Genomic DNA, 13,983 nt, shown 5'->3' with positions numbered 1-13,983 from the left:
CAAGTTCGATGACCCCTTCAAAGTTGGAATGCAACATGGCAATCAGTTGGACGATGTCTCGTATCGGCTGTCAGCCATGAGCAACTCCATGACCGGCCCAAGCAAATCCTCATCCAGTCCCAAAGTCATCAGTCGTCCAACCTTGACCGCCGTGGGCTGGGGAGCCTTGACAACTCCCCAAAGCTTTTCCTTGGTCCACATGTCCATCTGATAGTCAAGAATCAGATCCTGGATACGCTTCAATGGGTCAAGCACGCTCAGCTTCGGCTCATCGCCCAGCTGGACAGACACCACATCCAACTTATCGGGAAGCGCAGGGATCTGGACGACCAGGCCAGGCACCTTGGGATAATCCTCGACATATGGCTTGACGTCAAGAACAGTCTGATCAGTGACCCCGCTAACGACCTTGAAACCCTTCGGGACCTCCATGATAGATAGGAACTTGACACTCCAAGCCTTGCCCTTGGGCTCAAAATATAGCCTGCCGCTTTGCTGGAAATAACCAAGAATAGGAGACTCGCTGTAGTTCCCTTTATCAGCCTTATCATTTTCATCGAGCTCTTCCTCAACCTTGAGCCGCCCATTCTTGCCCACAACAACGAGAACCTCAAAGTTCTCAGGGCTCTCGCCACCGTTGCTAGGGGTAGGGTCCGCATCGAGAGGGATGATAGAGCCCTCGTGTGCGAGCACAGGCATGTTCTTAATGCTTCTAAACATCCTAATGTCCCGGTCGCCGTCGTATACAGTTCCAGTAAAGATGTCGACATGTCGACCGGGAGGTACCCAAACATCAACGGCACCATGGTTCGTTCTCTTGTCGCGGGGCTTCACGATGGGTGCAACCACTAGTTCTGAACCAAAGTAGTACTGGTTTGGCTTTCCATATGCTTCATCTCTGTCCGGAAACTTCCAATACAGAGGCTGTACAAGTGGCTCATCGTTCGACGATGAAGCACAGTTCATGGTGTAAAGATAAGGGATAAGCCGGTGACGGAACCGCAAGAAATTTTGCATGACCTCTGCAAACTCGGGGCGATATAGCCATGGTTCTTTGGAAGTGAACAAGCCCATCTGTGAATGAAGTCGCATGATAGGCGAGAAAACACCATATTGCACCCATCGAGTAGCGAGCTCGTCGTCACGATAACCACCCATATGGCCACCGATGTCGTGACTCCACCATCCATAACCAATGTTGGACGCTGTAGCTGTAAACTCGGGTTGAAACTCGAGAGACTCCCAGGTCATGATGCTGTCACCCGAGAACCCGACAGGATAGCGATGACTGCCTGGGCCTCCGAAACGGGAGAAGATAATAGCCTTGCCTTCTCCATTTTGCTTCTCATTGTCGAGAAAGTGGTAGTGGTTGAGAAGCCAAAGAGGATCAAGACCTCGGACACGACTGTATGGACCTTGCTGCCAGTCAATCCACCAGAAACCACAGCCATCATTCTCCAGACTTCGGTGAAGCGTGTTGAGGTAGGAGTGCATGAATTTCTGATCGACAGGGTTGAAGAGAATCGGGGCCTTGTCAGAGGTGTCGTGTCCAAGATCCTTGGCCATTGCCTCATACTGATCCTCATGGTGATGCACACCGGCATGTGGATGATCGTTCAATGTAACCTTGAGTTTCTTGTCGTGCAAAGCTTTAGTGAAGGCCTTGGGGTCTTTGAAGAGCTCCTTGTTCCATGTGTAACCTGTCCAACCAGCATGCGGGATGTGATCGCCGTGGACCTGATGCCAGTCCATATCGATGACAGCGACCGAGAGCGGAACCTTCTCAGCTTCGAATTTGTCCATGAGTTTGAGATACTCCTTGTCGGTATAAGGATAGTAGCGACTCCACCAATTGCCGAGTGCCCATCGCGGAAGACGAGGTTGCTTTCCAGAAATGGCAAAGAATGCCTTCATGGCAGCCTTGTAATCGTAGCCATACGAAAAGAGGTACCCGTCGATTCGATCTCCAGGTCGTCTCGGAGCTGCAAATCCCGAAGAGTCGAAAAGCATAGAGTTGCTATCATCAAGTACCGAGTATCCCACTCTCGAAAGGATACCAGGCTCGAGTTCACAACGTCCATTCACTCCATCAAGTGTCCTGGCTGTGCCACCAAGATTCTGGGGAGTCTCACCATATCGCCAATCAGCGCCCCAGAGGGTGTTCTTGTTACTAAAGCTAACAACGAGACCGTATTTGTCGAAGCGCTTTTTGTTATATGTGATGTGAAAAGCATCTGCTCTTATCTCTAGCTGATCCTCTGTATCAGAGACTGTGAATTTTGGGGTAGGGAATTCTCTATTGAATGCAAAGGTGGATGGGCGATCTTCAAAGATGCCATCTTCGGCCCATTCATAGCGAAGAACGATATCGTTGATAAGGGTGAAGCGCCATTGACTACCTGACACGATTGAGTCTTTGTTGGCGAGAGGCTTGGTAGGGATAGCGTATCCCTCCATATTCAAGTGGTCGATTGAAGTTGTGCCAAGTAAAGTTGAAGTTGATGAAATGGGGGGCAGGTCTGGGCGATTTATATATATATCCTTCCTCAGAAAGGCTCGTGTAAAAGGAACCGCAACCGCCGAGTTTAAAATGTTGAGATTATGAGAGAATTATTGTGAGGGGAACGGCAGTCATCAGCACATTGCTACTACACAAGGTGCATACTTGTACATACATACATAGCTCATCCAATACTCACACTCTGGGCAACGTCATTGTGTCTCAGTAAAACGGCGGAGTCTCCGCTCTTTGGGTGAATTATTCGGCATAATTGGCGATTGGTGAAGATGGTTATGCAGTGTCAAAGCGAAATGGCTAGCGATAGGTACTACAGCTTATAGCGGTAACTTTGACTTTGCCCATCTACGTATCTCCTCATTTTTGCCAAGCTACACACAGTTAGTCAGTACCACGATATAGTATTTGCTGATAAATACGGAGTACAGTCACAGGATGAAGCACAAATGCATTGAAATAAACCAGGGTATCGTCAACTTCAACACTGTCGTACATACGTATATGTATCTCGCACCATCTCTTCTGTTACATGTTGACTCAAGGATGGTCTAAACACCTCCATCTTTCTCCCATCTCACATATCCTGTGACTATTGCCCATAATGTGGTGTATGTAATAAAAGCAATAAGCAAAATTGCAGCTCTGCAGACAGGCCGCGGGTATTACAGAGAACTAAATTGTAAAGTGACCATAGAAGCGGAATAGAAAATTCGTCGTTTGCCATGTCTCCTTTAACTGAACTGCGACTGCTCGAATTGCTGTTGCTCGTAGTGATGGTCGCTACCCAGCTTTGGCGACTTGACATCCGTGATAGACTTCAATATCCTGTGGGTTAAGTTGTCAGCCTCGTGATCGGGATCGTAGAGTCCCGTCATGTACTTACAGCAAGTTGCGATCCCTCATTTCCCTATCGAGGGTATCCATTTGCTTGGCTGTGAGTCTCGCCTTACTTATCTACAGTTCATATGTTAGCCCTGATCTGACCAAAAAGACCGCATGGCACATTGGATCTCGTGCGGGTGCATCATGCAGGGGCTTTTCGCACCGAAGCAAGTGCTGCTGAGGAATGGTCGTCAATCTCCTCACCTTCCGCTGCATCTTCGTTCGCAGCAGCGTTGTCGCCGTCATCTGCGTTGGCAAATCTGCTGGCCGAGAGACCCTTGGGCTTGGCAACGGCAGCATTGGCCTATTCACATATTAGCTGATATAGCTTTGAGGGTTTCTTGATTCACGCATACCTTTGCCTCGGCAATCTCGGCATCCTTGACCTTAAGCTGGGCTTCCAATACCTCAATCTTCTTCTCACTATCCGCGACCTTGGCCACACTTTCATCCAACTTGGCTTGGAGGTCTTTGGAATTAGTTGTGGCCTCCTCAACAAGAGCAGTCATGCTATCGTTCAGGTCTTGGTAATCAGCGCTGGCAGTCTTCTTGCTCGCATCAGCCTCGGCCTTGAACGCCTCTAATTCCTTCTTGACCAGGGCAAGGTCCTCGGTCAGAGATTCAACCTGCTTCTGGCTGGCTATAAGTTCGCTTCTTCGCTCCTCAAGCATGTTTTGTGTTCCCTTGAGTTCGAGATCAAGGCTATGCATGACATCCTCGTGGAACTTCTTGGTTGTAGCAAGCTCCCGCTTGAGGGCATCAGCCTCGGAAGTGTCAGGCTTGGTGTTCTTGGCCTCCTCAAGCTCAGCAAGAGCAGTGAATCGCTCGGTCTTCTCCTGAGCGAGCCGCTGAGAAAGGTCCTCAACTTCTTGTTGAGCCTTGGCAAGGGATTCTTGAGCAGCCTCCAGAGAAGCCTCGAGTTTGGCGTTGGAAGCAGCCTGTTGGGCGAGCTTGTCCTCCAGGTGACTGTTGTTGCTCCTGTGCTCAGCCATCATATCCTCGATAGCCTTGGTGTGCGCCAGAGTCATCTCCTCCAGTTCCTTCTTGACATCGCCGCCTTCCCGCTTCATGCGCTCAATGGCCTCGCCGTTGAATTCGAGAAGCTTCTCAACCTCATCGGCATGTTTCTGCTGAAGCTCGTATCGAGCCATCTCAATAGCTTGTGAGTTGGACTCGCGTGCTTTCTCGACCTCCTCCTTGGCGGTCTCAAGCTCAGCCTTTAGACTAGCCAGTTCTTCAGCGTGCTTGTTTTCGCCAGCCTTCTTGGTTTCCTCAAGTTCTACCCTCAAGGCCTCCAACTCAGCCTCCAATGACTTCTTGGCGGCATCTCTGGCAGCCTCAAGATCAGCCTTGAGTTTGGCGATTTCGGCAGCATGGGCTTCATCGCCAGCATTCTTGGCAGCCTCGATGCCTTCTTGAGCCTTGGCCAAAGCCTCAGCATGCTCCTTGTCGCTAGCATCCTTCTCAGCCTCAAGCTTGGCCTTCAGAGACTCAAGTTCAGCAGCATGAGCAGTCTCACCAGACTCTCTAGCACTGTCAAGCTCCGTCATGAGCCTAGCGATCTCGGTAGCATGGGTAGTTTCACTGGCATCCTTGACAGAGGCCAATTCGCTCTTGTGACCGGCAACAAGCTTCTCTTTTTCCTCGTCGTGCTCTTTCTTCAGAGCCTCTAGAACACTAGCATGAGCAGCCTTGATCGACTCAAGCTCCTCAGCATGGGTAGAGGCACCTTCGTTCTTGATCACTTCCAACTGCTTAGCATGGCTCTCCTTCAGAGAATCGAGCTCGGCAATGTGAGCATCGTGGTCACCTGAGGCAGAGTTCTTTGCAGACTCGAGCTCCTCAGCGTGACTGGCACGGAGAGCATCGAGATTCTTCTGGTGCTCGGCCTCCTTCTCTTCCAAAGCAGCAACGGCAGCAGCATGTTCGGCCTTGGCAGCTTCGAGAGCCTTGGTGTGGCCTTCAGCGGCCTCCGAAGAGGAGGTCTGGAGCTCGTTGTGCTGGGTTTCAAGCTCCTCGTACTTGCGCTTGAAGAAGGCGTCTCCTCGAAGAGACTCGATTTCGGTCTCGTAATCCTGAGAAATGTTTTTCATGCGCTCCTCGTGCATCTCCTTGACCTTAACAATTTCGTCTTCCTTCTCAGCAAGAGACTTTTGAGCCTCTTCGGCGGCAGCCTTCAAGGATGCAGCCTCCTCTTGAGCCTTAGCAAGATCTTGCTTAGCAGCCTCGAGCTCGGTTTCCTTCTCGGACAAGCTGGACTGAAGCTTGGCGATCTCGCCATTGAGAGACTCGATCTCGGACTTGGCTGCCTCGACATCCTTCTCAGCAGCCTCCAGCTTCGCCTTCGCGTCTGCGGCATCAGCCTCAAGAGTAGAAATCTTGGAGCTGTGCTCCTCTTGCTCAGACTTCAGCTTATCGTCGTTGGCGGATTCGAGGGCAGACTGCGAAGAGGTTAATTCGTCGATCTTCTTTTGCAACTCAGCAGTCGCAGCCTCATGAGAAGCCTTGAGCTCGGCCAAAGCAGTCTCGTGGGAGGAAGCGTCAGCCTGACCCTTCTCAAGATCCTCCTTGTGTTTTGCTTCCAGAGCCTCGATGGCGGATGCCTTCTCAGCCTCAAGAGCAGCCTTCAACTCCTCGATCTTGGATGCGTTCTCCTCAATGGCCTTCTGTAGTGCTTCCTGACTAGAGTTGAGCTTCTCCTCATTCTCAGCCTGAGTAGCCTCGAGCTGCTTCTTCAATGAGTCGAGCTCAGTCTCACTTGCTTCCTTGGCGCTAACAGCAGCATCGAGGTCAGCTCGAAGCTTCTCAAGATCGCTCTCTGCAGCATGCAGCTTCTCGTTCGCCTCAGTAACCTGGGTCTCGAGAGAAGCAATTGCAGCCTCGTGCTCAGACTTGAGAGTGGCAATTGCTTCGTCGTTGTCTCCACTGGCCTTCGCGTCGGTCTCGATAGGGGTCGCCTCATTGCCAATCTTCTCAGTGAGCTCAGCGATCTTCTCCTCCGAGCTCTTCACCTCAGCCTTAAGAGCTTCGATCTCGCTCTCACCTTCCGCCAGCTTGGCCTTGAGGGCCTCAATCTCCTTAGCAGATTCCGCAGAAGCAGCAGGTCGAGTTGCAGTTCGGGACGCAGCAGTCAAGGAGCCCGAAGTAGAGAGACGCTTGCTAGCGGTGGGTGTTGCAGCCGTTGATCGAGTGGCGGCCGTTCGTGTCGCGGTAGTGCTAGGGGTAGCTGCCGTTCGGGTAGTAGAAGTTCGTGGGGCCGTGGTGGATGTCGACGGAGGTCGTCGAGTAGCAGTTGCCGAGCTTGTAGTACCAACGGTCCTTCTCTCAGCAGTCTTGCCTGGGCTAGACACAATAGAGCTTGTCCTACGGGCAGAAGAAGCGGTGGAGGTGGTCGACTTCTTGTCATCTTCGCTGGCGCTCATACTAGGTCGGCTTCGGTGGCTCGCGCTAGAAGTCGATGTCGCAGGACGGCGAACAGTCGAGGCAGGAGGTCGGGTTGGGGGCTTGCTCAGACCGCCAGGCGCGCGAGTGCTAGTCGCAGCAGGCTTGGCCGTGGTCGAAGTAGAGGCAGGTCGACGGGTAGCCGTCGTGGAGGTTGCAGTAGGCTTCTTCAAAGCTGGCTTTGACTCTCCATTCTCCTTTGCCTTCTCCTTAGGAGTCTCGGGGGACGCAGGAGCGGTTGCCTGAGGGCTCTCGGGCTCAGTGGCAGCAGCATCAGACTGAGAAGCGACAGCTTCCTCGTGCTGAACAACGTCAAAGCTCTCGGACTCAGACATGTTTGGGGGATCGAAAAGGTAATTAAAAGTAAAGTTCTATATGAAAAGCAAATATTAGCAAACAGAAAAATAAAGAGAAGTGTACCCGGGATAGGTTATATATGGATGTCGCACGGGACTTTTTAGGTCAGTCGTTCAACAACCAAGCTCGACTGTCATCCCAGGATAATCAAGAGAGGCCAGGGGAGAAAACAGCACGAGCCATGAGCTCTTTTGGCAAGGATATGTAGGTATCAGCCGCTAGGAATTGGTTAATCTCACCTTGAGTTGGACTCCTTTTTAACCAGCAAAACCGCGCTTCGCTGGCAGCTAGAAAACCGTTTACAACGGTGGAGTATAAGACAGATAGAATTAAGGAACGAAGGAAAGAAGCAATGCAATGCAATGCAATGAAGCAGTTAGAGAAGTCTAGAATGACTCCTGCACTGACGATGTTCGCAAGCTTCTTGTAAGAGGTAGAGGAGATGAAATTGGGAAAGGGAAGAGAGAAAGCTGAGCTGTCTTGTCGATGGGACGGGATATTAGATTGCGGATGGATACGTACCTCTTGGTCTATCACCTTGTGATCCATCCATATCCTGAGCTGTTCTTCCCATTTCCACACGGGCAGTGGTCAAAGTGGAGTTTCACCGGCCACTAACATTGCTTTTTCTCTCAGGGCCCTGATGGTCCCCCAGCGGTCGGACCGTAGCGACGGTTCCAGGGGGGGCGGGGCTGCTCGTCCACTGTCGCTTCGAATCAGGGGTCTTTGGGCTACGCGCGGGTGGCTTCCATCTGGGTTTGGTTCCTGGTCCAGGATCCAATGACTGATGGCTCTCGCTTCTGGGCGGACATTAGACTGCCATTCAATGTCTTGGACCAGAGACACTGGACCATTCGTTAAGGCAAAGATCAGTCTGGCCACTGAGATACCCCAAAGAAGCCCTAGACATTGGGCAACACCTGGTTCTGCATGCGACGACCCGCCGTATTGACCTAAGTAAGGCACTATATGCAATGCACGGCAATTAATGCAAGCCACGACCTGGGTAGCTTTCAGAAGCCTGAAGATCTATGAGCTACTTTATCCCAAACCTCACATTCTCTTGGTTCAGGTCAATTAAGAGCCCAAAGGCAAAGGATCCAAGGGCGAAAGCCATGCTCGTGGCTGAATCTATCAAATCTCCCACGGCGCGTGGAAAACGCGTGAAGATGGCCAAAATAAATCATGATCTGTTGACTTATTACCCCAAATGACCTAGACCTGATTCGCCGCTTTTCTTACCTGGGCAATAGCGTGGTCCCTTCACCATCACATGTGGCGTTAAAGGCGCTTCAACCAATTCCAAAGTCTGTGATCAATCATACAAGAACCCAAAAGATCAATGCAATATGTTCCGGCTGATACAGGCCAAGTGTCTAAATCACCGCACCATTGCAGGGCGCCCAAGTTTGCGTTGCATGTGCTGGCGGAATCACGGATGCTTTGTTCTTGATGCACCGAATGTGTCAATGTGATAGACACATAATGCTACCTTGGGAGTCAATGATGTGGCATTACGCCGTTGGCAGAACCTCAGGCGTCCATGGAGGACATGAAACGTATCCGTACACCAACTCAACTGCTGACAATTGATACCGGCTTCTTTTGGATCCTGAAGTCATCAAGGAGAGCCTTGATGAGTTCATCATGACTGATTCGCTTTGTCGCTATGGATGCGAGTTTTGTACTACGTTGGGTAATAATACTTTTTGCCATGGAAATGCATATATGTAAACGTTCTTTCATTAATCATATGCAGTTCGCTTGAATTTCAAGAGGCGTATCTGGTATTGCTCAGGGTATCGTAAAAGCAAATGCTCCCAACTCCAATACTCCCTGACCTTGGTCTCAATCTTCAGCAACACACCATCGAGGCGGCTGGATACCCTTTCGCTGGTATTTGTCCCGCATAACCATTCTCAGATAATCTGACCGTTCTTTCAGCTCATCAGGATCTCGATTGGGAAGCATCCGGTGGAGGACCTCGTAGTTCGGGTGGGATGTGGTTCGGATCAAGCTTAAGAGTTGATCATCTTCCCAGTAGTGCCAGCCATGCTTCTCAAAATAATCATCATCCGACGGCTCTTGCGATCTCATCAAGCCTGGCTGACTAGCTATGGAGCGATAGCGCACTGCCCCCCGATATGAGCCTATCGTGGACGGACGCGCTTGAGATGATTCAACCTTCTGCATCGACTGTAGAAAGCGCTGCATCTGCATATCTTGGATCTCCCTGCGCCGCTGCGCATCAGCCTCGCGTTCCCTTCGAATAGCTTCATCCTTCTCCATATTTCTTTTTCGTTCGATCGGCGCTCTCTTGATAGCATCAATCCTTTCTCTGGCCTTCTCGAGCGATGCCTTGAGCCGCTTTGTGGTCTCCCTGAAGACTCTTCGATCCTCCTTAGACTTTTCGCTTTGATCACGTTCTCTTCTGGGAGGATAAAGCTCGTACCAGCTTTCCACGACGTGGGATAGTCTCTGGATCCAGCCTGCAGTCCTTTCCAGTGGCTCGAGTGTATACACTGTAAATTCTCCTTTTTCGGCCTTCTCATCAGGTCTTCCAGCCTCGAAAATTCGTTCTAATACCAGAACCAGCATAGGAATGATGCGTCTGTGCAACTTTGTCACATATTGAAAGCCCTGGCCCACTTGCTTCGCGTCGCCCTGCTCCATTATCGTGTTGATGGATGAAATGAATTCGTCAATTGCCACGCGAAGTGTGGTGTATAAACTGCTGAGCTGGGCTGTGTGCTCGCGAAAATATTCCAACTGCTGTGAGTTCGATGATGACGGGATCTCCTTGCATAGTTCGTGGAGACTGTGTAGTTTACCCAAGATAAGCCTCGATCGCACACGTCCATCCTCTTCCAAAGCTTCAGAAGCTATTTTTGCGAGCGCGAGAATGCCCTCCTTCCATTTCCTTCCATTCATCCACCCTGATTTAGTTATGCCCGTAAGGAGTTTCTTTACTGTATCTCGCTTTACCCAGGCGGTAGGGGTTAGGAGCGCTGTTTGCGAGCCACTCGGTGGTTCGTCGAGGAGCAACGAATCTTCAGTCAGATCCGATATATCAAGCTCATGTTCTGCTGCCGGCTCATTATCATCGGAGTCTATATCTTCATTCTCATATTCCCCGTCTTGATCTCCATTCTTATCTTTCTTTCGGGTACCCTCTTCATTTCGCTCTTCTTCTGGCTCTTTCTCAGCCTGTGTTGGTATTTGGCCATTTTGTTGCTCACGTTGACTTCTCTTTCGTTTGCCCTGTTTAGTTTTCCGTCTATGTTCAGCCTGCGTGCCGTGGGTCTCCCTCCCCCTTCTTGACAATATCGGTTGACTTGGTTGCTCTCCGTCGGACGGAACGTCATAGTAATCACCCCCAGCGTGGATCTGTTGTGACGCTGATGCCTCTATGGCTGCCGCCTCAGGAAGTGCCGAACCGAGCTCCGGGGACACGCTCCTTGCATTATAACCAGGTGCGCCATAAGGCGTCTTCTGACTCTGGCGTCTGCGTTTTCGTGGTAACGATTTCATTTGAGAAGATGGATTAATTTGTGCCATCTCTTGCGTTGCTGGTGGAGCCTCCTGCCCAGATACTCGATCTTCTTCATGTGGTGCTTCTGGTTGCTCAGGACTTGGAGCTGAAACTTGGCTATTTTCAGCGTTGTCTGGTTCCTGCTCCTGTTGTATGCCGTCTAAGGCGAAAATTTCGTCCGACTCTACAGTTTGAGGAGCTTCTGACCCAGACATCCTCCTCCCAGCTCTCTCCAGGAGTAGCTCGTTCCTAGAATTATTGCTATCTAGGATGTTCGAATTGATGATATTCATCAAGTCCGTGTGTTCCGGTAAGGCGTTTTCCTCCCCTTCCGAGGCCTCTTCGTGTTCCTGGTTCAGTTGAGGTTGTTCATCCCCTTCAGCACTTTCCAGCGCAGCTTTGCGACGAGAACGACGCAGGCGCTTGAAACCTGCGTCCGTAGCCAGATGTTTTCTCGGAGCGGGCGAGGGTAGTTTTTCATGGGGAGTATTGGCTCTTTTCGATCTCGTGACCCGGCTTTGGTTCGTAGAGGGCTGATCTCGCGGGATTGCATGAATGGTTGACTGCCGACTTGAGTTCGACCCCGATGCATTGATGTGTACCTCAATGTTTGACCTAAGCGCGGAAGATGTCTCTGACTGCTTTCTTCTAGTACGTTTTCGCGGATTTACTGTCGCTTCAGGCTCAGCTGATGATCCACCGGCCTTACCCCTGGACCGCAACTGCACCACCATCTTGAGGTTTTGTTATTGTGTTGTGTTATTGAGAGTGCCGAACGCGCCAAGGTAGCGCGCCCACGGATATCGATGTGACCGCGGTTCGGGATACGTCGAAAATTCAATGAGAGACTTACTTTTAAGCTCGTTAGCTGTAGAGGTAAGTTTGAGGCAAGCTGAGCTCTTCCAAATTAAGTTGAAGTAGTTAACGGCGTTCAAAGCAGGCGCATTGAAGGTCGGGAAGGTGAAGTGGGGCAGAGGAAGCTTAAAGCTGGGACAAAGAGCTCCCCTGCGACATGACAAATGACATAATTGTCGGGACGCGGTAAGAATATATATTGTATGCGACCCCGATTCTTGAAGCATCAAGTAGATATTATATAGCTTGATGGCCTGAAGTCCTGAAATGGGTGCTTTTCTTTCCGTGAAGTGGCTGTATATCTGTCGGAAATCTTCAGAGCAGCCCGTCGCAAACATCATCATGATCCCTGTATGCATATCTTATCAAGAATTCCCATGAGGCCCGAAGCCGACTCAGCTTCAACCAAGCACCGACGCCCACTTGATCATTTCTGTACCGTAAAACTCATCCAATACCCCCAAATAAGATTTCCATTTTTGCTTCATATTAGAGAAATCCTCAGCGCTGTACCCGATTCGAGCCGTCGTCAACATGACGTCCACAACCCCTCCAAAACACCAGACTCTTGAGATCTTGGACCTCAGCTCCCCGCCAGCTTTCACCAAGCCCTCGAGGCGCATCAACGAAGGCCCCGACGTCGCACGTTTCCTCACCAGCCTCGCCTACCGCGATATCGGAACCTTCATCCTCCAGCTTAACCACGCCTTATGTCCTCGAAACCAAACATCGTCACCCCTCCCCCGCACCTTTCCCCTCAATTCCAAACCGCCGACATCGCCGTCCGTCCAAGCTCTACAGAACCTTTTGGCAAAGGTTGAGAGCTTCATCGACCAAGCACCACCCGACCCCGGTCCTCGGCGATTTGGGAATGTTAGCTTCCGAAAGTGGTATGCTATCTTTGAGGAGCATTTGGACGAGCTGTTGGGAGAAGGGCTTCTAGGTGAAACACTCAAAATTGGGGATGGAAAGGCGAAAGAAGAAGTCTCTAGCTACCTACTTGGTGGTTTCGGCAGCGTCCAGAGACTAGACTATGGAACTGGGCATGAACTCAGCTTTATAGCATTTCTTGGTTGTCTATGGAAGCTGGGATACTTCAAAGATGGACAACAAGGAGGCGAGATCGAGCGCGAGATTGTCCTTAAGGTTATCGAACCGTATGTTGCCTTCACATGCACTGAACGGATCCTACTAACACTATCAGATATCTCAACGTGGTGAGGAAACTCATCCTAACCTACACTCTTGAACCCGCTGGCTCACACGGCGTCTGGGGCCTCGACGATCATTCCTTCATGCCCTATGTATTCGGCTCTGCGCAACTCACACGACCTATAAACGATGACGAACCAATGCCTCTGGAGGGGTCTGTCAAAGGTGCGCCGAAGCCTAGTGACGTTACCAAAGCCGCTGTTGTGGAAGACCAGCGACAGGTCAATATGTACTTTTCCGCCATTGGCTTCATCAACGACGTTAAGAAGGGCCCATTTTGGGAGCACAGTCCCATTCTTTTTGATATCTCTGGTATTCGGGATGGTTGGGGCAAGATCAACAAGGGCATGATCAAGATGTTCAACGCCGAAGTATTGTCCAAGTTACCAGTTGTCCAGCACTTCCCGTTTGGTTCGCTCTTCTCTTGGGACGCTGATCCAGATGCTGCAACTCCAACACAAAGCGTCCATATGGCGAACCAGCCAACCACAGCAGTCCCAGTACCTTCAGGACCCGGAACAACTGCGCCATGGGCTCAAGCTGCCAGAATGCCAGTTCCACCGTCAGCCGGCATTCCCTATACTCGCATGCCACCCCCAGGGTCACTTGCTAGGCCACCTCGAGGCGCTGCACCGACAAGTGAATCCACAAGCGCACAAATCACTGTTACAAAAGCACCATGGGCTAGAGATTCATAGAGGATACATATACCAGCATCTGGTGAATTTTGGCATATTAGGAGTCAAGGACCGGACATAGATATTCATTTGCGCATTCGTCCCATAGAAGTCCATGAGATTCCAACGTCCCGTTATGAACGATTTTTGAATTTAGACTATGGGAAATATCACACGTCATAATAGTCCTTTGAATTTGCAATCTAATCGTATAAAAGCACAACGTGGAACTAGAGCGAGGGAAGTATCTAGATATAGAAAGCGGGTATATATTGGAAACAAAACATCGCGACACTTTTCTCTCTGGGTATCCAGCCAACTGCTAGGAGAAAAGCGAACAAACATCGACAGCGAGCCTGTCAAGTAACTGAGAGACTCGTGCCTCTCTGACAATTACGAACGCACATTCTTGGTACTCTAACCGATCAACGTCTTCCCATTCTCATCGAGATCTTGCCTCGAGAGAAGGGAAGCTTGCTCGAGTCGCACTTAAGCAGAGGCCACAGGGG

The 13,983-nt window shown here is 50.6% G+C and overlaps 4 protein-coding genes across 4 annotated transcripts; 1 reads left to right on the top strand and 3 right to left on the bottom strand.

Annotated features, from left to right (window-relative positions):
• Positions 1–42: 42 nt before the first annotated feature.
• FTJAE_11988 (glucosidase II alpha subunit) lies at positions 43–2,457 on the bottom strand (the record flags this gene model as incomplete). Its single annotated transcript, XM_037344989.1, has 1 exon — positions 43–2,457. The coding sequence occupies one exon, from the start codon at positions 2,455–2,457 to the stop codon at positions 43–45; it is 2,415 nt and encodes an 804-aa protein (XP_037200941.1).
• A 792-nt stretch (positions 2,458–3,249) lies between these two features.
• Positions 3,250–7,176, bottom strand: FTJAE_11987 (myosin heavy chain; the record flags this gene model as incomplete). Its single annotated transcript, XM_037344988.1, has 4 exons — positions 3,250–3,343; positions 3,402–3,472; positions 3,564–3,704; positions 3,757–7,176. The coding sequence occupies 4 exons, from the start codon at positions 7,174–7,176 to the stop codon at positions 3,250–3,252; spliced, it is 3,726 nt and encodes a 1,241-aa protein (XP_037200940.1).
• Positions 7,177–9,046: 1,870 nt separating this feature from the next.
• FTJAE_11986 (uncharacterized protein) lies at positions 9,047–11,464 on the bottom strand (the record flags this gene model as incomplete). Its single annotated transcript, XM_037344987.1, has 1 exon — positions 9,047–11,464. The coding sequence occupies one exon, from the start codon at positions 11,462–11,464 to the stop codon at positions 9,047–9,049; it is 2,418 nt and encodes an 805-aa protein (XP_037200939.1).
• A 655-nt stretch (positions 11,465–12,119) lies between these two features.
• Positions 12,120–13,495, top strand: FTJAE_11985 (serine threonine phosphatase 2A activator 1; the record flags this gene model as incomplete). Its single annotated transcript, XM_037344986.1, has 2 exons — positions 12,120–12,742; positions 12,790–13,495. 2 exons carry the CDS (start codon positions 12,120–12,122, stop codon positions 13,493–13,495), a joined length of 1,329 nt encoding a protein of 442 aa, XP_037200938.1.
• Between the last annotated feature and the right edge of the window lie 488 nt (positions 13,496–13,983).

This window comes from Fusarium tjaetaba (genome assembly GCF_013396195.1).
Source record: "Fusarium tjaetaba strain NRRL 66243 chromosome Unknown NRRL66243_c0000312, whole genome shotgun sequence".
Classification (NCBI taxonomy): domain Eukaryota; kingdom Fungi; phylum Ascomycota; class Sordariomycetes; order Hypocreales; family Nectriaceae; genus Fusarium; species Fusarium tjaetaba.
This window is presented reverse-complemented; position numbering and strand designations above follow the sequence as displayed.